This window comes from Brachycentrus maculatus, unplaced genomic scaffold, assembly GCF_059751285.1.
Source record: "Brachycentrus maculatus isolate JH-2025_06_01 unplaced genomic scaffold, ASM5975128v1 h1tg000198l, whole genome shotgun sequence".
Taxonomy (NCBI): Eukaryota; Metazoa; Arthropoda; class Insecta; order Trichoptera; family Brachycentridae; genus Brachycentrus; species Brachycentrus maculatus.
In genome coordinates this window covers 341168-365203 of record NW_028280949.1, presented here as the reverse complement: position 1 = coordinate 365203, position 24036 = coordinate 341168, and the positions used below count along the sequence as shown (strand labels likewise).

The 24036-nt window shown below is 30.4% G+C and overlaps 1 protein-coding gene across 1 annotated transcript in view; it reads left to right on the top strand.

Moving 5' to 3' along the window:
• Nucleotides 1-22575, top strand: part of hbn (aristaless related homeobox homeobrain) — a 35722-nt gene extending 13147 nt beyond the window's left edge. The window contains exons 3-4 of the mRNA XM_088263329.1: nucleotides 10194-10278; nucleotides 21984-22575. Of these exons, the coding sequence (XP_088119455.1) occupies nucleotides 10194-10278; nucleotides 21984-22492 (594 nt within the window). The 3' untranslated portion in view covers nucleotides 22493-22575. The remainder of the gene's footprint in view (nucleotides 1-10193; nucleotides 10279-21983) is intronic.
• The last annotated feature ends 1461 nt before the right edge of the window (nucleotides 22576-24036 follow it).

Sequence of the window (24036 nt, the reverse complement as noted above, 5' to 3'; positions counted from 1 at the left end):
CTAGATGTCTTTCGAGGAAGATCCATGGAGATTGCCTGGTTATAAACATATTCATCTTCATCTATGTTATATTGTGAAAAAATTAAAAATTAAAAAAGAACATTTGAAACAGCGAGAATTGAACCAGCTACGAGATATATATTTTTTTAAATATGTGATAATATAAATTAGCCACCCTTTAACTTCCCTAGAAGGTACTCCCTTGCAAGGGTAGTTATTTTGAAAATTAAGCTCTGATTCTCCCTAGTCTAAGTAGCGCTTATCAACTTGAAAGAGCATTTCCTGCACGTTACTACTGTACAGCACTTTGACGGCTATGACGTCATAAAAAAATGTTGCGAATCGCCGCTCATAATGCCAAAGTTGACTCATTCATGGCATTTTTAATACATTAAAGTCGGTAATCCGAACGCAAATCGTGCAGAAAGTCATTCGGATTGAGGAATCGTTTGGATTACTCAGGGTTTTCAGAAAAATGAGAGTGAAAAGGAAATTACGGTTTCTGAAAATTATCTTTATTTCACATTTGAACTTGAAAAACTTGAACATTCATGAAAAAATTCATTGTGGAAAGATATATATGTAATGATAACTCATATTTTCTTATTTTGTTTTTACCTTGTGTTTTTTATATTTTCTCATTTGTTTATTTTAAATATGCTTCTTATCTTATATTTTTCTCATTTATTTCTTTTAAATATGCTTCTTATGCCTATTTAATATACCTATTTATTGTTTTTATATTTTACCATGTATTAGTTTTAGTTATTTTTTAAAAACTTTTTTGTAACTTTATTATTTGTGTTCCATTCTTGTTAACCTTAATCCCATGTCTCAAAATGAGAAATAGAAATTACTCATCGGGAATATTATATATATATATATATATATATATATATATATATATATATATATATATATATATATATATATATATATATATATATATATATATATATATATATATATATATATATATATATATATATATATATATATATATATATATATATATGACTTATGTATGTAATGTTTTGAAAATCTTCATTTCATAATATTACATTACATTCGAGGTACTAAATAAAACAGAAAAAATATATTTTAAAAAGAAAAGACCTTTTTTTCAAAGTCGTCAAGCCAGGAGTCAGAAAAATCGGTGGATATGTCGCTCACTCCTTTCAAGAACGTCATAAATCAAAAAACTTGATTTTTCAGGAGAACGTTTTTAAAGTTTAAAAATATAACACAATGTATTAAAAATAAATATCAAGCCACTTATTGAGCTTTTTACTATGCAACAGATCTTTTTAGGTAAAACATAAAGGTTTCATCTCCATTTGAAAAATATTTAGTATATTTAAAAGAAATAATTGAACAATACCTTTTCATCAAAATGCAAAAACAACATTTTCTGCCCTGTAGCGGGGAAATATTCAGTTAAAAATATGCCACTTTTGCTGAGATATAGTACATTTTCTGGGCATTCCGAAAACATGCGCAACTAAAAATTTACGATTTTTGAATTTTGACGTTCTTGAAAAGAGTGAGCGATGTGTGATGACATCCTGAAATATATACAAGGCAAATATTGTAATCAAAGATTAAGTGGTGTTGCGTTATATTCTCTATGCCTACCTCTACGGAAAATAGATAGGATATTTGATAAGCCATCTTTTTAAAAAATTCACTGAGAAATAATTTAAAATTAAGATTTGTTTTAACTAACTTCTAGCCCAAAGCTCAAATTATTCCTGATTTTTTTCAGAATTGTGAAAAAGTTTACGTTTTTATTTTATTAAAATTATAAGGCTTTGTTAACAGTCAACTTGATTACTGCGCATGAATATCTACACGTATTACTGCAGGGGGGGTTATTCTGTTCTGGTTTTCATATGCAAATGTACCGGAAGCAGTTCACTCAATCGCCATCCGATATCGCCATATATCCAATTTGCTATAGATCTGAAATCGTTAAAATAAATTCAACCTTAAAATGTCACTGCGTAATAACATAGGGCACTATTTATTTCCTCATACGTCAATAATATAGGAAAATTATTCATATTATGATTCGATAAATGCTGGACGATGTATAACACCTACTCTAAGCAACTAGAAACTGCTGAAATGCGAATGCTTAGATGGACAGCTGGAGTACCTCTTAGAGACAAAATAAATTTATGCATTCGTGGAAGCCTGGATGTAACAGGCATCAAAAGTAACATAGGACACTATATATTTCCTCATACGTCAATACCTATAGGAAAATTATTCATCTTATGATTTCATAAATGCTGAACGATGTATAACACCTACTCTAGGCAACTAGAAACTGCTGAAATGCGAATGCTTAGATGGTCAGCTAGATTATCTCGTAGAGACAAAATAAATTTATGCATTCGTGGAAGCCTGGATGTAACAGCCATCAAAGTAAGCTAGAAGAAAGGCAATTTAAATGGTATGGAAACATAACGGTATGGAACGCAGAGATCCTGATCATATTGTGAACCAGGCATAGCCGTGGATCTTCCTCGAAAGACATCTAGAGGACGAACAAATAATACATGGATGCTGCAGAAAGCTAACAAGATTTGAAGGCATGGCCTGGATAATGTTGTCCATGGTAGAAAGACCTACAACCTGAGGAAGAGGAGAGCTGACAGTTTACAAAGACGATAAGTTGGGATGGAAAGGCAATTGAGATGGTATTTGCCCATACCACATCTATTTACTTTCCTCCATCTATATTGATGCCTGTTACAGCCAGGCTTCTTTATTTTAACTCTTTATTTTGTTTCTAAGGGGCACTCCAGCTGACCATATAAGCCAGTCAACTCAATAAGGATGTAAGCTACTTTCAGAAACCAAACTTATCCGGTTAGCTACCTGTAAAAATTCCCTTTTTATAGTTTTTTTTATCATCGGCTCTTATTGTACAAAACATTTTTTTTGTTTATTTAGAAATTTAACAGAACATTAACATAAACACATTTACAAGAATGAATAACAAACAAAACCGGTAATTGTAATATTCCAATTACACAATTTCACAAATGTTAAATGAGTTAAAAGTAAACAGTAAGAATAAAATATAGCAAAAGTTAGGAAGATTAATAGGCAGACTTAATTTGGTGGGGAATATTTGTGTTTTATTTTATTTTATTTATTTTTATTTTATTTTATTTTAATGGAAAGAAGAACAACAGTTACAATATATGATACATCAGAATAAAAAAAATTAAATTATGAGTACCAATTATAGTTCTTCACAACTATGCATAATAGAGATCTATATAAAGGAAGAACATGAGACAAGGATGGGATAAAGAGAAAAGGAGATGGCAGTGATAGGAAAAGAAGAAAAGGAAAGGACAGGGAATAGAATTACCTTTTTAGGTTTATAAGATTTCGAACAATTTAGCTTTAAAGTTTGAAAGTGTTTTGGTTGGAAAGTAAAAAAAAATAATAATAAAAAACTTAAACAGTTATAAGATTAAGTTATACTGGTTTAAATAAATAAGAGCTTCAGATTAATTTTAAAGGCAACCTTTTAAGCATTTTGTTGAAATTTAGCACATCTTTTATTTATTTTAGGAAGTCAATAATAAAAATTACTAGGAAAATGTAATATCCTACGCGAACCACCGAAAAAGCCTTGGGGAGCTTCCGGTAGCTCACGAGTTACCGTATGGCGATCACTGATCTGAGAGCATTCGCATTTCAGCAGTTTCTAGAGTAGTATATTCACAAGAAAATTAATATCAATTTATTGTGCATTTCTGAAGTGGGCCATCTTCAACCGGGTAAAATTAACCTTTATTTCCGCTACCAGCTCCGTTTAACCATTCCTTGGTACCCCGTCAGCGTGCACTACACCACTAGTGCTAATTGCACAATTAGTTAAGCGCCGATTAGGGTTTAAGCGGGCAGTTAACCGCCGGCTAGTCACCCGTTTAGGGGCGATTACGGAAATTCAATTAAACAGCCCATTGTGCCCGTAAAATGGCAACAATTCGGTTGAAATTAGACCGATTACGTCACATTAGTGCGCAGTCGGTGAAAGGAGGGGAGGCGAGGGGAGGCGAGGGCATTTAAGTAAATTAGTGCAATTTTATGTGTGAATTCAATTATGAAATGCATTTAAGTTCTTGTGATATTCAACTTTGCATGCAAGTTTCAAAATGAAAGATTACTGTTTTAAACTCGGTAGCTTTTTTTCACGTTTAAAAAGAACAAGAATATTTGAAATTTATTTATTTATTTATTAAGACTTCATGTACAGAAAATAAATGAGAACATTGGCGGGCTTATTGCTAAAAAGGAATATATTCCAACCAACCAAAAACAGACTAGTGATATTGATCAAAACGTTTGATACCATATATGGCTGTTTGCATTCAGAGGGTAGATTGTACTTGAACATTTTTTAAACGAATTTTATAAATGAAATTATATATTTTGTGTATTAAAAACATTGTTAACTTCGTGGTATGGAAATATAACACAATTAATATGTATTATATTTTTTCTATCCAAAATCGGTGTTAAAAAAAAATTAAACAAATCAAAAAAGGCTAATTTTACCCAGGTTCAAAGAAAATTTGTCGCCTTAAAAGGCCCAGTATTCGATAAATAACATATTTTATGTATGAAATTATTTTAAAATTTATATAAAATAAATTACATTTTTATTAAAAATTATCATCAAAAATTATGTTATTAATTATTTAAATAAAATTATATTAATTATTAATTTAAATTATAAGAATTACTTTTAGGTCTGAAATTATTTAAAAAACTGGAGTAAAGATGTTAAAATGGTATATAATTATTTGATTAAATTATATTGAAATTAAACTTTGACTAAACTGCGATAAAATCTGTTGAAAGAAATAAAAGCTTAATTGGATCAAATTAATTGTGTCGCCTTCCTTTTCACTTCCTCCTCTTTGAATTGTACATTGAAGTCTTTTATGACAATTATCTTTCACTCTGTCTGTCAACTTGCTAACAATACATGCAATTAGCTAACGAGGAGCGTTCAAATAAATCTGCGTATTTTTTAAATGTTTTAAAATAATTTTTCAAATTAAATTTTCTGATAAAAACTTGAATAATACAAATTTTTATTTGGGTTAACAACAGCAACATATGTGAAACAAAACAATTAAAAGATATACATTAAACAAGCCAATTATAGTCAACCACAGAAACATAAAGATTGGTACAAAATATTTAGTGTAGATCTAGCAAATGAATTAATGAATGTGTGTGTGTGTGTGTGTGTGTGATGTTGATTCTAGTAGGGACATACATACAATGCTGAGAAGCATAGTTTTTAAAGATCCTGAGAGGACAATATGCTCAGCATTCGACTTTTCAACACAGATTTTCCGCAATTAAAAATGTCAACTTGGCTAAAACATGAGTGTGCTCACTAGCCATTCGAAACATGGGTGAACTCCGCGTATAATTAGTTCGAAGGACAGGTACTCTGAATAAAGATTAACTCATGTATGTAGTTATTTTAGTCAAATGAATTTTTATTGCTGTGCATGTTGTACAACCTGCTTGCATTATCCATAAAGTCATTAAATACCCTAAGTAAGTATAAAAGAGTTATTCATAAATGTATAATAGAACTGGATAGATATAAAATATTGTAGATCGTATAATTCAGCCATATCGTATTAAAGTGAGTGTGATTTTGAGTGTGTCTAAATACTTGCTCAAAAATCTTGTTTTTTTTTTAATTTTAGGAGTTAATTTAACTTTTTGCCGTTCGGATCTTGGATACATTCAAATAAAAAGGTCTCTGCGTAATAAAAGCATTCTCAATCCAAAAAATATGGCTGTTGTGAACTTCTATGTGTTAAATTAGTTAAAAAACATAGATGAAGAACAATATGGAAGTCTGGCTTCTTTCATCTCACAAATAGATGTCTCTAGTGAAATCTTAGTGATTCTTGTACAATGTTTCAAAATTGGATTATATATATAAGAATTTGAGTAGTGTGGTTGTCAATCATGGGTAGAATGATGAATGTTGCACGTATGTTAAGTAATCACTTAATCAGTCTATGACAGGTCGTAAAAAAGATCTATTCGTAAATGGATAATGAAGGTGGATAGATCTGAAAATATTGCCATATTATATTTAATTGCATATCCTAAAACATTTTCTTTCATAAAGTTTTATCAATAATTTTTGTAAAATGTGTTCTCAGCACGCGAAAATTCCGTGAGGGCACATTATTCCATTTTGTAATGTGTAATTATGTGTACGAAAAATAAGTGAATAAATAAGAATGTAGGGAAAAATAAGCTAGGTGTAGAACCTCTTCTTTCTGAACCTAATTCTAGAATTGGTGGCATAATTTCAATAATGATAAAGCTAAACGTATTTAAACTATGAAATTTTGTAAAAATTGTTATTATAATTTTCTATATTTTTTTTGTTTTTAAATTAAAAATAATACTTGATAGAAATATCTTGGCAGAAATATCCTATCACTGGATGACTGCCAAATAAATAATAAATAAAATAAAACAATTACGCATTTTTGAATGGCCCTGTAAATATTCAGACTTACTATACCATATTCTTCCTCATCTTTCTTTGTAATTTTTATCCACATTGCCCGATTTGATTGTTATTTTAAAGAAAGTCACTTTTGGCATAAATCGCAAATGAAATTAACCACCCCAATTACACCCTTGCAATGGATTCATCAAAAGCGTCCGACCGCTCACGAAATCGCCGCTTCAAACGAATACCGCCCTTCTGCGTCCCACCATTCGTGCCGATGCGATCGTCCCATCACTATCTTTTGTCGGCGCGAGAGGGACGCAGATGGGGCAAGGCGGCGGGTGCGACGGCGACGGGTAGACTGGAATTCTAATTAGGGGTGTGTAGATCGCAACAATGGAGTCCAATCGGAAGTGGATCCGGTGACGAGGCTGGAGTCATGTGGGATGAGTTTTATATGGAGGATCATTTTGCCAGATGAATTATATATCGTTTTAACATCTTAACTCCATTATTTTGAAAATTATCAAATTGAGTCTTATTTCTATAATTTTAATATAACTTCTAAAATTACTATAAATATTTTATTATAACTTTTAAAAACCTGTCTAATTTTATATAATTGCTATTATGTTTTTTAATTTGTTTACTACGTTAGGACGTAATTTTTTTTTTAAATAATGTTTAAAATTACAATAATGTGCCTTCAGTGAGCTTTTCTGTGCCTAGGGCATATTTTAAAATATTTACTTGTACAACAAAATGTATTGTAAGAATTTTTTTATACAACCAAATATGGCACAGTTGAATGATACAATTTATATCAGATCTACCCACTTTCATTATCTACTTATGAATATCTATTTTATATTTACCTTAAATTTTTAATGACTTTATGGATAATGCAAGCAGGATGTACGTCATGTGCTATCATTGTTTTATTTCGCTATCTGAAAAATATCGAATCACTGATGTATGTATTTCTTACATTTTTTCATTCATTCAAACCCTTATCCGCACCCTATGGTGCATAGGGCACTGCGTCATATAAACGCAGTGTTATCTTGATCGTCAACCTATGAAAGAAAAGGTGATCAGCCCTCCGCCTTAGATACCAATCTAGGGTTATATTGAATAAACATTACAGTGAAAAAATCACTAATATTTATTTGACCCCCCTGTGAATCGAACCCGGGACCTCCAGAATGGTAGCCAAGCGTGCTGACCATTACACTACGGAGGCGGACTTAACCATTAATATCAGTATCACCAATTGAAACACAATCAATGACAGTGTAAATATTGAATGAAAAGAAGATTTTTTAAAGCTGATTTAGTATTGTATTTATTTTAAGATATTCTCATCAATTAAATCGTTCAGATATATTATTTTTTTAGAAATTTTGTGCGTATTTCTTGACAAGCATCATTCAGGTTCAGTGCTACAGAACAGCGTTTATTATTTAATATAATTTTGTACTTAAGTTATACATATTTATATATTTACATATATTTATTATTATTTTTTTTTTATTAGACACTGTCTATCCTCACTAGGTATTTGGAGATACCTGTTCTGAGGTAGGCAGGGTATGCTTATACTTTTTATAATACAGCTTTATTTATTTTTAATGATAATATAAAAGTGGTAAGACTGAAATAATATGAAATAATAATTATAAAATGAAAGCGAATAGAGAGTTGAACTAAAAGAAAAGTAAAATCTAAAGGAGTAATATTATTTAATTAGAAAATAGGATTATATAATTATAAAACACTGACACATAGATTAATCACACACAAACTTTTATTTGCTGCTCCAGCTGGGAACTTCCAATTTTTAGGAGCCATTATTTTATGTGCATTTTGAATTTATTTCCAACTGAACATAATATTTCTTGTGGGAGCATATTATAAATTTTAGGGCCTATAAAATTTGAATGTCTTTGGGCAAACGAAGATCTCACACGAGGAATATTTATTTTGCCTTCAGTTTTTGTTATTATTTAAACTACATTGTCACCCAAGATTGGTTGATTGTAATATGATATTATTGATAGTTAATTTACATTCAGAAATTATTAATACTTAATTGATAATATGTCAATATTCTATAACCTCGGGCTTAATTTGATACAATATTGATTGGAAAACTAATACATGAAAACAAGTTCAATTAATTACCAATTTAAATTTATTTTTCGTGACTCGAAAACAACTTTAGATACAAATTAATACTTTGATTATTGTACCATAAAATTGTACAATATGCTACAAACTCATTAAATAACGAAACTGAATACTAAAGACTTATTCATAAATAGATAATGGAGTGGGTAGATCTGTAAAGATCATGCAGCATTTGGCCACATCGTGTGTGATTGCATGTAATAAACAATTTTCTTGCTTATAGTTTTATAAATGAATATGATAAAATGTGCCCTCGGCACGGGGAAACTAAGTGAGGACACATCGCTCACTCCTTTCAAGAACGTCATAAATCAAAAATCGTCATTTTCAATTGTACACGTTTTCGGAATGCCCAGAAAATGTACTATATCCCAGCAAAAGCGGCATATTTTTAACTTAATATTTACCCACTACAGGGCAGAAAGTGTTGTTTATGCATTTGAAGAAAAGGTATTGTTTAATTATTTTTTTAAATAAACTTAATATTTTTTAAATGGAGAAAAAACCATCAGGTTTTACCCAAAAAGATCTGTTGCACAGTAAAAAGTTCCGTAAGTGGCTTGATGTTTTTTTAAATACATTTTTTTATATTTTTAAACTTGAAAAACGTTCTCCTGAAAAATCAAGTTTTTTGATTTATGACGTTCTTAAAAGGAGAGAGCGACATTATTATTATTTATAATTATGTGTATGATGAATAACAATATTTTTTATTGTATGTAAATTGTTATTGTATCTTGTGATGTATAAAATCTAGTAATTTATAAAAAAAACCTCTTTATTGTATTAACATACAAGTATTTCGGCTCAACACAGCCTTAATACATATAATTAATTAAATATTTTTAAAAAATTGTCGTTGTATATAAAAAAATAATAATGAGAATCAAAATAATTAAATAAGTAATAAATAATTGATAAAATTATAAAACGTATTACTTCCAAAAAATATCAAAACATCTCCTAAAATATGAATTAATTAGGCCAACATATTGGTTACATAGTTTTTTTTAAGACTTTAAAAAAAAACATTTGATCTTATTATACACACAAATATTTCATTTTCGTATGATTTTTGTACAGCTAAGCAATCCGTTATTAAAAGAAGGCATGAATTTGTGATAATGTGGTATTCAAACCCAGAAGCGCTCTGATTTAAATAAGATGATTTTTTTAGAAATAAACAAACTCAAATTTCCCGCAATAAGCTTATGGTGGCATCCGCCGTAAGGCATGTTGCGCCATCTTGTCGAAATCATAGCTCCGTCACATCAATGCCATTAGACTTGACAGTCTGTAGAAACACAGTTGATTTGATTTGGCACAAATACATATATTTGATAGTTGATTTGTAGTCAGTAGGTTTTGGTTTTTCATCATAAATAGACTAAATGACCATTATGCGCGTCGTAGGTTCCGTGAATGGGCCGAATACCATATGCATTATGTAATACTTATTTTTGGCTTTCTCCAGGTCTGGTTCCAGAACAGAAGAGCAAAATGGAGGAAACGCGAGAAAGCTATGGGAAGAGATACAGCTTTTATGCATCCGGATCAAGGTGAGAATCTTTTAATTAAAATCGATTAGAAAAATTATAACTGTCCAAAAAAAATTATCTTGTTCTTCAAGCTCTTGAAATTTAACTTTAAAATATATCAATCATATAAAATGATCAGTTCTTTTTGTCATGTATTTGATAATGTATTTGTATGTGATTTTTTTATATTAATATTTTCTCTCCTTGCTACCTTACCTGCAGACAAGCCTCTAAAATGAAAAGGCTTTGCGGGTTATTCTTTTTTAAAATATGTATGGAAATCTGGGTATTTACAGGGCTTATGACCGTCATAGGCTGGATAAGTGATCACTTTACACACTTGCAACATTCACCATTCCCACGATTAAAAATCACACTGTAATTTTTTGTAACTCATACATATATCATCAATCTCGTGACATTTCAAGATTAAGCTCACAACAGCCATCTATGGTAGGATTAAGAAAGCTTTTATTTACTAAGACAAACCTCTAAAAGTAAAGGCTTCGCGTGTTATTATTCCTTTTTTTTAAAGAAAAATGTCAGCGGAGTTCAATTTTGATACATACTTTTTTATTCCGCCTCCGTAGTGTAATGGTCAGCACGCTTGGCTATCGTTCTAGAGGTCCCGGGTTCGATTCCCAGGTGGGGTAAAATAAATATAAGTGATTTTTTCACTATAACACTTGTTCAATATTACCCTGGACAGAACCTGAAGCGGAGGGTTGATCAGCTTTCTTTCATGTGTCAACGATCAAGATAACACTTCGTTTATATGATGCAGTGTCCTATGCACCATTGGGGTATGGATAAGGGTTTGAAGAAGAAGACCCTTTTTATACGAATATATATCGTATCATTTCATTTCTGTCTTTCCCATACCGTATTTTATTATTCAACGATTCATAATGAACTTTTTTTCTACTTAGAATATAACCTAGTTCGTAATTTAGTGTTCTCACCCCCTATCAACCCCTATTTGACGTTCATTTCATATTTTTGATTATTTATTACCGCTGTCGATACAAAACAACCCCCTACAATTAAAAAGAGATTTAGGCTACTTAGAAAAGTGACATATTGTAAATAATACGTCATTTAAAAAATACCCAATTATATGCTATGCCGATAGCGCTATTCCTTTAATGAGAATTTTTCGTAAAATTAACATTTTAACGACATTGAAAGGAGGTTTTTACAACTCAATTTTCCGTTTTCCAATATTTTTAGTGAAAATTATATGTTTTACGGTCTTTATTGTGTGTTTTTAATAAACATTCTAGCACTCATTCCAGTCATTAATGTTTTTTGTTACCTAAGGGATATATTTTATATTTTTTGAATAACATTACGAAACGTGATACCATTTAAAAATGGTATTACAACTTAATTCTCTATTTTCTAATAAATTAATGTACATAAATACAAGTATGGTAGATTTTGTTTTTGCGTCTTTTTGTATTTACAATATAATACATTATATATAATCCATACCTGCACTTAACATATCACTCACTCCTTTCAAGAACGTCATAAATCAAAATACTTGATTTTTCAGGAGATCGTTTTTAAAGTTTAAAAATATAATACAATGTATTAAAAATAAATATCAAGCCACTTATTGAACTTTTTACTGTACAATAGATCTTTTTAGGTAAAACCTGAATGTTTTTTCTCCATTTGAAAAATATTTAATACATTTAAAAAAATAATTAAATAATACCTTTCCTTCAAAATGCAAAAACAACACTTTTTGCCCTGTAGCGGGTAAATATTAAGTTAAAAATTTGCCTCTTTTGCTGGGATATAGTATATTTTCTGGGCATTCCGAAAACATGCACAACTGAAAATTGACGATTTTTGATTTATGACGTTCTTGAAAGGAGTGAGCGATATGATAAATGATTGTTATGGAATGATATATTAATGGATATTTAATATTTATATCCAAGAAAAAAATAACTAAATGGGTGAATTGAATGGTGTCACATTGTTTTATTTTTAGTAGAGGTTTTTTACTTCAAAAAAGACATTTTGAATTTTACATTTTAAACATTAGAAATTTAAAAAATTTAAACATATATTGTAAAATTTAACCGTTTTAAAATTTATGAAAGAATATTTAAAAATATATTCAAAGTAGTATTCATGATTCAAAGTAGTATTGAAAATCTTATCTGAAAACTCGAGTACACATCGCGCGCACAGACTATGACAGCGCGCCGCGCAGGTTTGCCAACTTGACGACTAACGCACTTGCTAGTGTTAAAGGGATATTTTCCAATACAGAATTCATTCCACCGGAGAGGTCACATGTCAATATACATATATGAAAAAAATCTTTTTTATATTTTTGAACTCCTTACCTTTCAATAACTCTTTTTTTTCAACCATATAATTATTTCCGATATTAACGTTTTTTTTAAGAAAAAAACCTTTTCGTAAAATGTTACCAGGATTTAGAGACCATTAAGATGTGACTAAACGAATGCTGGTCTTTAAAAATAAAAGACGTGGGCAGGTATTCACACTGACGGTATATGTAGCACTTATACATATGGTAAATGGTTTTCACTTTTTAATTGTCACATTAAAATTCAATTCGAATGGTAATTTCGATTCGATTAGTACACCATAGTAAAAAAAAACAAAATATTAGAGCGGTAGTAATTCTTGTTTTATTAATGGAAATAATATCAACGGATATAATTATAGCCTTTATCCGAAAATCGTCGGATAATGACTTGAAATTATAACGATTTGGGTGTTTCCTGTATCAATATAACCCAGTTGGGTGTTAAAAAAAAACAAACGGATAATGGCTCTGAATAACTCGATCATTTTAAATAGATCATTGTCAGACGGGACGAATATCTAATTTAACATACTCAACCTACAGAGGATTGTATAAGACTCGTTTTGTGTGTATAACAGCCGATTTAATCAATATTTTCATTCATCATTTTGTTTTCGAAAATCCGTCTTCGTAAATACGTTGTTTTCGTATGTTGGTAATGAATGACGTCACAGAAACGATGGAATTATTTTAATATTGGTAACATTACTAAATATTAGCGGCTCCATTTGTTGATGTCTATGGTCCATACATAAAGCATTGAAAATCATGTTTTCATGCGGTTCTCAGTGTGCAAATATAATCCGGGGTTCGGATCTTCCATACAAATACAAGAGTCTCTGCTTAATAAAAGCTTTCGTCGTCCCAACAAAGATGGTTGTTGTGAGTTTATACGAGTTTAATCAATAAATATACCTAGAAGTTTCAAAATTTTGAGTAGATAATGTGGTTGTCAGTTATCAGTAGAATTGGTGAATGTTGCATGTGTATAAAGTATCACTTCACCAGCCTTTGCCAGGTTATAAGCCTAATATTAAGCCTAGACTTCCATATTCTTATTCATCTTTGTTGAGATGTCAACAAAAATGTAAAAAAAATATATAGTTTTTTGTTACTTGTCCCTGTTTGCTTTGAATTTTCGATATGATCCATTCGTGAATTAAATAATAAAAATAATAATTTCATTAAAAAGCAATAGAGTACCTCAAAGACTGCATTAATTTTGGTATCTCTTTCGAGCGATTTCACAAAGCAAAAAATCCTTTACGTTTTTTAATAAAACATAAAAATAACCAATCCTTTGTGAGATGGAGCAATTATTAATATGGATAAAACATGGTTTCGACTTTTGAGCCATCGACGGACCCCATTTGAAAGCCCATCTCCCCGACCATGGCGGAAATACTCAATTATTTTTTCATCGCATGGAGTTTGATATGAAAAATAGCCTGGTTTCGCGAATTTAGCCCGAAGCCATCCACCCCTAAATGTGTTAGAGGAGAGTGGAATTGGATATTGATGTCCACTTATAGCAGTTTTGCGAAATTGGAGATTGGTTGCCGCCTAAATTTGTAATTAAAACGAGATATGTATGAATAACTGAAATTAAGCTAGACATTAAATATGATGTACGGATTTCCGATATTAATTTGATTTATTTGTTTATTTATTTATATGTTTATTTATTTCATCATACATAACTTACAATTTACAATTTATTATAATGTGTCCTCACAGAGTTTTCACGTGCCGTGGGCACAATTTTTATTTGCATTTTCTACATTCATGCGTCTCCTCATACATACCCGCCAATTATTCCGACTCTTGACCCACCGCTTTCAAATATTTGACATACCTGATCATGCCAAGTTATTCTCAGTCTTAATCTGCTCCTTTTTTAACTGCGTTCACCCCATAAATTTGTTTTACCGTTCATTTCTCACTCATTCATTCTACGTGTCCAAACCATCTCAACACACATTTCTTAATTCGATAATGTCAAATACAAGCTAATTTCACAAAGCTTTTTCATAATTTGTATCATTCTATGTAGATACTAAGTTTTTTTAAATCGCCTAATAATTATGGAAATTATCTATTACAAACAACCGGTGAATACTGATTTTAATAAATAAATATCGACAATGCTTATATCAGCCTTGCATTATTTCCTTACATCACCATTCGAAAATCTATCATACATCGAACAAAAACTACTTTAAAAAAGGAAATTCAACAAATTATCAATATTCCTGTAATTTTATTTAATTAAAATATTATGTAATAACGATTAGATTACGTTTTTTCAATGAATATTTTATCCACCTATTCGCAATGCATTATTTAAAGTAATTACTACCCCCTTTGCTTTTCATCCCTCATCCCCCCGCCATAGTCATTACAATCACATTATCATTTTAAAAGATAAGGATCGCGTACATGTTTTTATTTACACATGTATTTTTCCAAACTTAAACACATCGGTTAAATTTCAAACAGTGTACTACTTTTATGGCATTTTTATACCAATAAATGGTGTTTTATTATTGAAATCGTTTTGAACTTGTCTAAATACTTGTTCACAAATCTGGATTATCTCCGCTTGGAAGAAATTTAATACTTTTTTGAAATAACATAGATGTCGTTTACAGGTTATTGGCGGTTCTCAAGTATGCGAATTTAATCCAAGATTCGAACCTTGCACATATAAAGAAAGAGTCTTTGCTTTAAAAAAGCTTTCTCACTTTTAACATAGATAGCTGTTGTGGACTCACATGTACAGTGTAACGAATTTGATCAATATATCTAGGAATTCCAAAAATTGAGTAGGGTGGTCGTCGATAATTGGTTGAATTGGCGAATGTTACATGTCGCTCACTCCTTTCAAGAACGTCATAAATCAAAAAACTTGAGTTTTTAAAGTTCAAAAATATAACACAATGTATCAAAAATAAATATCAAGCCACTTATTGAACTTTTTACTGTGCAACAAATCTTTTTAGGTAAAACCTGAAGGTTTTTTCTGCATTTGAAAAATATTTAGATTATTATATAAAATAATTAAACAATACCCTTTCTTCAAAATACAAAAACAACATTTTCTACCCTTTAGCGGGTAAATATTAAGTTTATAAAATGCTTCTTTTGCTGGGATATAGTACATTTTCTGGGCATTCCGAATGCATGCACAACTGAAAATTGACAATTTTTTATTTATGACGTTCTTGAAAGGAGTGAGCGATGTGTGTAAAGTGATCACTTAACCCTTCGCTGCATAGTGTATCAAATTTGTCACATAGCCAAAAATTAGTATTAAAACATATATAAATATCTCATAAGGATTACAATTACATGTTGTTGCAAATTTAATACATAAGTATTTTCTTTGAATTTTCTTTGATAAAAGTATTTCATTATTATTTTATTTATTTTTCCTCTAATGTTTAGAGTAAGATATTAAGGATTTTGTTTTATTATTTAAAATGTAAGAAGTCATCCAATGAAGGGCCAACCAAGCCCACCAGTCGTAAGCACCGTAAATGGCTAGACTTCCATATTCTTCTTCCTCTATGTTGAGATATCAAAAAAATGTGTTTTATTATATTATAGAACATTGTTTTACATCCCTTGATGATACTTATCAAATTAAGATACATTTAAAATACTTTGTCCGCCTCCGTAGTGTAATAGTCAGCACGCTCGGCTACCGTACTGGAGGTCCCGGATTCGATTCCCAGGGGCGTCAAATAAATATAAGTGATTTTTCCACTATTATATTTATTCAATATTACCTTGGACTGGTACCGGAAGCGGAGGGCTGATCACCTTTCCTTCATATGTTAGCGATCACGATAACACTGCGTTAATATGATGCAGTGCCCTATGCACCATCGGGGTGTGGATAAGGGTTTGAAAATGAAAATTTTAAACTTTGTCCTTCTTTATCCAACTCCCTGCTTCACATCCATACATTAGGGTTGGAACCAGGACTGTCTATTTAACTAACATGCTCTTCATTATAGTCTGTTGTACATTTAAACACCCTGTATATATAATAAACTTGCTTTTACAATCACCCTTATTTTCCAATGATGAAAAACAACATCGAATCGTTAGTTCTATTGATTTTGCGATTAAATTATCTCTCGATCGGACCGAGGGATGACTTACATGTCATTAGGGACGCTCCTCGGAAAAACATGACACAATATTAATAATATAAGGGATTCCCGCTTTATTCTTACTCGACACGACACCACCCTAATCCTATGGAAGGCTTCTTTATTCATATCTAAGTTTTTAATGATCTCAAAAAAAATTAAGAGGTTTATTTAAGATGATTTTTGTCCGCCTCCGAAGTGTAATGGTCAGCACGCTCGGCTATATAAGATATAAGAAGGCTAATATAAGAGTTTCTGCTTAATAAAAAGCTTCTTTACATCTTACCAATAGATGTCTCTAGTGAAATTCTAGTGATTCATGAACAAGGTTTCTAAATTGGTTCATATATATAGAACTTCCAAGAATTTGAGTAGTGTGGTTGTCAATAATGGGTAGAATTGGTGAATGTTACACGTGTGTAAAGTGATCACTTAAACCAGCCTATGACGGTCGTCAGCCCCGTAAATGCCCAGACTTCCATATTCTTCTTCATCTTTGATGAGATGTCAAAAAATAACTGCTATAAAATTGTTTGAATGTTTTTCATCAATTAGATGAGAACACAACAAGCTTACAGAAACATATAAAGGTGCAGGTTAAACACATATATACAGAATAAAAATTTGGTTGTAAAAAAGGGTAATAACAATTAAAAGTAATGAAGTAAGAAAAATAAAAATTACAAGTAAAAATTAAAAGTGAAATTAAACTACGCTACATAAGGTACAAAATTCAAGACTCCACCAGATTGGTGAAATCAATTTCAAATTGATTTCACCAATCTGGTAATAGTCCTCTTGTATTTCTCCGTGCCATCATTAAATATGCCGATGGTGACATTATCAGTATTTTCTAAATTATTATACAACCTTAGCATCCTAGAAATGGAGTTAATGTGTGCCATATTATTTATATATTGATTTTATATATTGATATTTTATTAAATGTGAGAGGGAAAACAGAACGTGGACGACCGAAAAAGACTTGGCACGATCAGATCAATCAGAACCTAAAATCTGGCGGTGTCAAAAGTCTGCGTAATCGGAGGGCATGTATGACTAGATGTATGGATGTGAAGGAGGCTAGGAGTGTATGTCAGGACAGAAGAGTGTGGCGTTCCATCCTCTCTGCCTACCCCTGCGGGGAAACGGTGTGATGGTAGTAGTAGTAGTAGTAGATATTTTATTAAAATTAAACACTTGAATATACCACTTTATCGAGTTTTGTTTTTATTTACGACTAGTTTCGAAAACGACAGATGTTTTCATCTTCTGTTACAAATTAAAACTAACGAACAAAAATATATTTAGGTGTATATATGGGTTAATAAATATAGGGAGGGGGGTTAAGGAACAAGATTTTTTGTAAAAGGAAACATTGATGTTAATGGTGACGTATTTTGAAACAGTATATTATTAATTATTATTTTATCTGAATTAAAATTTTTATGTATTTCTAAATTTTCTAAATTATTAATGACTTGACCTTTATTTGTAACAGAGTGTAATAATTTAAGTGTATGAGAATCAAATGAGTGGTTAGTTTCCATGATATGATTTGCAAATTCCGAAAAATAATTACTTGTTAGTCCAAGGCGATGTTCTCTTATTCTAATTCTTTGACTTCTCGCAGTTTGGCCAGTATATTTTTTATCGCAGTCACCTAAAACTTGATAAAGTGGTATATTCAAATGTTTAATTTTAATAAAATAATCATGCCATATTATTGTTATATACCTACTGGGAGAGAAATTGTGTTATGCCTCCATAATTGCCGAGAGGGAACATTCATTGCTATCCAAATATATTTTAAAATATCAACGTTAATGTTATCCATACTATTATTTTTTGACATTTCATCAAAGATGAAGAAGAATATGGAAGTCTGGGCATTTACGGGGCTTACGACCGTCATAGGCTGGTTTGAGTGATCACTTTACACACGTGTAACATTCACCAATTCTACCCATTATTGACAACCACACTACTCAAATTCTTCGAAGTTCTATATATATGAACCAATTTAGAAACTTTGTTCTTGAATCACTAGAACTTCACTAGAGACATCTATTGGTGAGATGTAAAGAAGCTTTTTTATTAAGCAGAAACTCTTATATTAGTATGTGAGATCCGAATCCCGGATTATAATCACACACATGAGAAACGCCAGAAAATACCATTTTCATTTTTATTATTAAGCTTATAATTTGACCAGATAATTTATTTACAACATTTTGAGTGTGTCCAAATACTTGTTCACAAAATCTGGATTATCTCCAATTACAGGAGTTATTTTCATATTATTTTTTGACATTTAATTTAATGTCAAAAAATAATATGAAAATAACTCCTGTAATTGGAGATAATCCAGATTTTGTGAACAAGTATTTGGACACACTCAAAATGTTATCCATACTACATAGATGACTTATAGTGTTTTTTTTAATTTTTTTTTATTAAATTTTTCTTTGATTCCGGATCTGTTGCATTTATGGCAAAGTTGTATTATTAAAGCGGGTTGATCAATCAGTCAGATATAGCGATATAGCGATGATCGCTCGCATAGTTCTGCAGCAATTAGAAATCATGTTGCACTTTCAGACCATTTGTAATACTTGATTTATTCCCAACCAAACACAAACATTGCATCGCACGCTAGCCACCATAGTGTCGCAACTGCAAAAAAAACTCAATAGGGCAATATCGCGAATAATTGTTGTTTTATTTTGTATATTAAAAGTATTATTTATTGATTTGGCGTTTGATTTGTATAACTCCATTTTAATTTATGTATTAATTTTTAAATCAAGCACAGATTTTTTTAGTCTACAAAGTTGTATTTTACTGTTTAAAAAAACACATAAAAATCAATTTTGTGACAATTTTTTCACCTAGTTATGACATTTTCAAACGATGTCCTAGTTATTTTTTGACATCTTATCAAAGATGAAGAAGAATATGGAAGTCTGGACAAGGGGCTGACGACCGATTAGGCTGGTTTCTTTACATCTCACCAATAGATGTCTCTAGTGAAGTTCTAGTGATTCAAGCACAAAGTTTCTAAATTGGTTCAAATATAAAGAACTTTCAAGAATTTGAGTAGTGTGGTTGTCAATAATGGGTAGAATTGGTGAATGTTACACGTGTGTAAAGTGATCACCTAAACCAGCCTAAGACGGTCGTCAGCCCCGTAAATGTCCAGACTTCCATGTTCTTCTTCATCTTTTATAAGATGTCAAAAAATAATATGAAAATAACTCCTGTAATTGGAGACAATCCAGATTTTGTGAACAAGTATTTGGACACACTCAAAATGTTGTAGATGTCCTAGTTATGGCATTCGTTTGAAAATGCCAAAACTAGGCGAATGAAATGGCTGGTCTAAATGATGAACTTAATTTTTCATGTTTTTTTTTTTTTTATTTGTATTTGTATTTTATTAATTTGTAAAAATTTGAAAACACAGAAAGTATAGTGAATGAAAAAACTGGTTAAAATATAATTGCCTGGATTTCCATATTCCCACCTCAAACAGACTTCGTCATCTATATTAAAATATCAATAAAAAATATGTAAATATAATTTATATATGAAGCACTAACTTTGTGATTTTCCATTTTCTAATTAAAATGTGACTTTGTTTTAAAATCATTATAATTATTGTGATTTTAAAACAAAGATACATTTCAATTATAATTATTCAAATATCTTATATGAGAATAAATAAAGAGTCGTGTGTAATGAAATAAAACTCAAAAAGTGGTATTTTACAAGTTTTAAATTAAAAAAAAATTCAGTGAAGTTAATTAGGTGTAAAACAACAAAAAATAATAAATTATAAAAAGAAAATGTGTAGATCCTTTTTCCTTGTGTGTTTTAAGTCAATTACGTTTGATTACAAAAATCGTCGATGATAAATTTATCGCACACAGATAACACCACACGAAGGCTCTAATGTGATCGTGTGCATACCACCCTTTATGTTCAGGGGGTTGGACGGGGAAAAATGGCTGTTGTTAATGAAGAAATAAAAATAAAAACATTTTTTTTATTACCTGTATAATTAAACGATTGTATCTGTTTTGTATATCTATGATAAACGGAATGACTCACGAAAAATAAATTTGCAATTTGTACAGAATAGAAAAACAAGAATTCCCTGGAAAGAAATCAAATCAAATTAAACAATTATTAATCAAACAATTTTTAAATTCAATTAAACATTATTTAAATTAAACAATTTTTCAAAACGAAATTTAATCCAGACTATCATATTCTTATAATTTACTGATCCCTTTTGGCTGTAACTGCTAATCAACCCAAAAAATAAAGCCACTTGAGATCTACCCAAGCTCTTTTGCCTAACGTCCAAAAAAATAATTTTGTTAAATAGATAGTGTTTTAGCATTAGTTTGCTTCGAAACCGGTAGACATTATTATTAAGATATTTTAAAATATTTATAGTGATTTTAAAACAAAGTTACATTTTAATTATAAAATGGAAAATCACAAAGTTAGTGCTTCAAATATAAATTATACATGTTTTTTTTTTTAAATATAAGTTTTACTTGGTGAATAACACTATTTCTTAAAATCTATTGCGACACGTGTTTCGATGCGTTCCACATAATTTTCAATCACCAACAAGTTATAAGAAAGTATTTATAGTTATTTTAAAACAAAGTTATATTTTAATTACATATATCGTATTTTTCTTCATCTTTCTTGAAATATCAAAATGTAAATAAAAGTGTGATAATAATCAAATTTTCTTCTTAAATCACGTGTTCAGTAATTTAGTCACTCATGTCATGATAAAGTAATAATAATCACAAATACAAAAATATTATCTTATATTATTTTTAAAAAAAACATCCCACAAAGGCATGCCCCGTGCGTGGGCAAACGTTTTTTTATATTTTTTTTATTTGTATACATTTATTTAAATCACAATTTATACATATTTAGAACTTATTTTTTGAAGAGACCCACCAAGTCTTTTTTAAAACATTTTTACTGTTTTTAACGATTTTAACCTAATATAGACACAAAAAGGAGAAAAAAATAAGAATATAAACATTTTACATTTTTCATAAAATTAACTCTTGATCATTTACCCATTCCTTTATTCTGCCTTTGTTCCATATTTTATCTTGACCTCTAACATCCGTCAATTAATTAATTAATTTAGTATTTTTTCTTGTCCACAGGTGTTCCCGACTTCGCTCTCCACGCTCAGCTATCAATGCCTCAAGTATCTGCAGATCCGTTCTGGCCAGGCCTCGGCTTCCCCCACATGTTCGCAGGTCTCCACCCTAACCCTGGCCTAGCCCTCCCCTGGTCGCACCAAGATGCCAAGGGACCCCCGCAGTTCTCAGTGCCCTCCTTCCACGCGTTGCTCTCCCAGTACATGCTAGCCGGGGGCGCCAGCATCCCTATGCCTTCTGGATTCCCTCAAATACCTGGATTTCCAGGGTTTCCGCACGTCCAGAGTCAGATCCCTGGACCTTCGAGGTCCACCACACCCGACGATGCCAGAGGAAGCTCCAAGAGCCCGAGGTCTCCCAGGAGCGACGATGGAAGCCGGTCTCCGCCTCTTCAGGACTCTGGTGAAGAGACCAGGAAGAATAGCATAGAAGCTTTGAGGATCAGGGCCCAAGAACACTTGCTCATGAGCGGAGGACAGCACCTTATCTTGAAGTCAAAAGTTCACACATAAATTGTAAATAATAATATTAATATAAATATATATAAAGGTACATATTCATAACTGGATTGTGAGATTTTTTAAAGTTAACGTAGCTGTTTTGAATATTTAAAGCATTAACTTTGTCGATCATATTGATATATTATTTTGAGAAATAATACTAACTTAGCTGTCTCAGAACGAATCATTTGCATGAGATATCTATAGTAAATTAATCTATTGTGTTTCATTATTGAGAGAACTAATCAATTGTACTGCACTAAAGTGAGAACTAATTCATTGGATTACATTAAATAGAGGACAGATCCATTTTGTTGCAATAAAATGATAACTATTCCATTTTATTACATTCAAATAAGACTTAGTTTATTATATTACATTATAATGAGACTTAATTCATTGCATTACATTAAAAAGCGAACCGGTCCATTAAATTGCAATAAAATGAGATCTATTTCATTATTTTACATTAAAATGAGTCCTAGTCCATTGTATTACATTAAAGAGAGGACTTATCAATTGTACCCACTGCATTAAGATGAAAACTAATCCATTTGATAGCATAAAAAGAGGACAAATCCATTATATTGCAACAAAGTGAAAAAAAAATATTCTTTTGAAATTAAAAGAGTCATGCTCCATCTAATTATGTTAAAAAGAGGACTAAACAATTGTACTGTATTAAAATGAAAACTTTTACATAAGTATTGCAATAAAGTGAGAACAATTTCGTTGTATTTCATTAAAAAGAGAACTTATCAATTGTATTGCATTTAAGTGAGAACAAATCGTAATGTTGCTTTTAAACCTCTTCTATAGTACACGTTCATATGATTACTTACGGTTTTTACTTAGATTATGTATATAGTAACCTACAAAATTTCCAAAGGCACATAGAGTATAAATGATTCATATTAAAATTCGATATATTTGCTAATTAATAAGTGTATTATATCAATGTATTGTATTGTAAATAAACAATAAACCCCCCATAACGTTGAGATAGGTACCGCATTCTCGGAGGAAACGTTATAGGGAGTTTATGGTTTAAAATTGTTTTTCAATTTTAACTGACCCATTTCAGTCATTTCCGCTAGTTACGATGTAAAAAATATGATTCAAAACTTCAAACCCTTACAACTTTCCCTCCGATAACGCAGTGTCTATCTCAACGTTTTAGGGGGTCCTACTGTTTATATAAATATGTATATATATATATATATATATATATATATATATATATATATATCGTCGAACTACATAATTAATTTAAATAAATGTATGATTTATCAACCTAATATTATTTATTACTGTATTATTTTGGGTAAAAACGCCGTTTTGTTGAAATTGTTGAATTTTAGACACTTGTTTTTATTGTTAGTTTTTCTCTTTTTTACATATATATATTATCATAACACATCTAGATGTAAATATAAATTATTAATTAATTATAGACAATTAATGATAGTTTTGTATAATTTATGAATAAAATAGTAAATTTCTACTGCAATTAGAAAATTCACATATTTTAAGGTTTGTGTATTTTGGCGATCGCT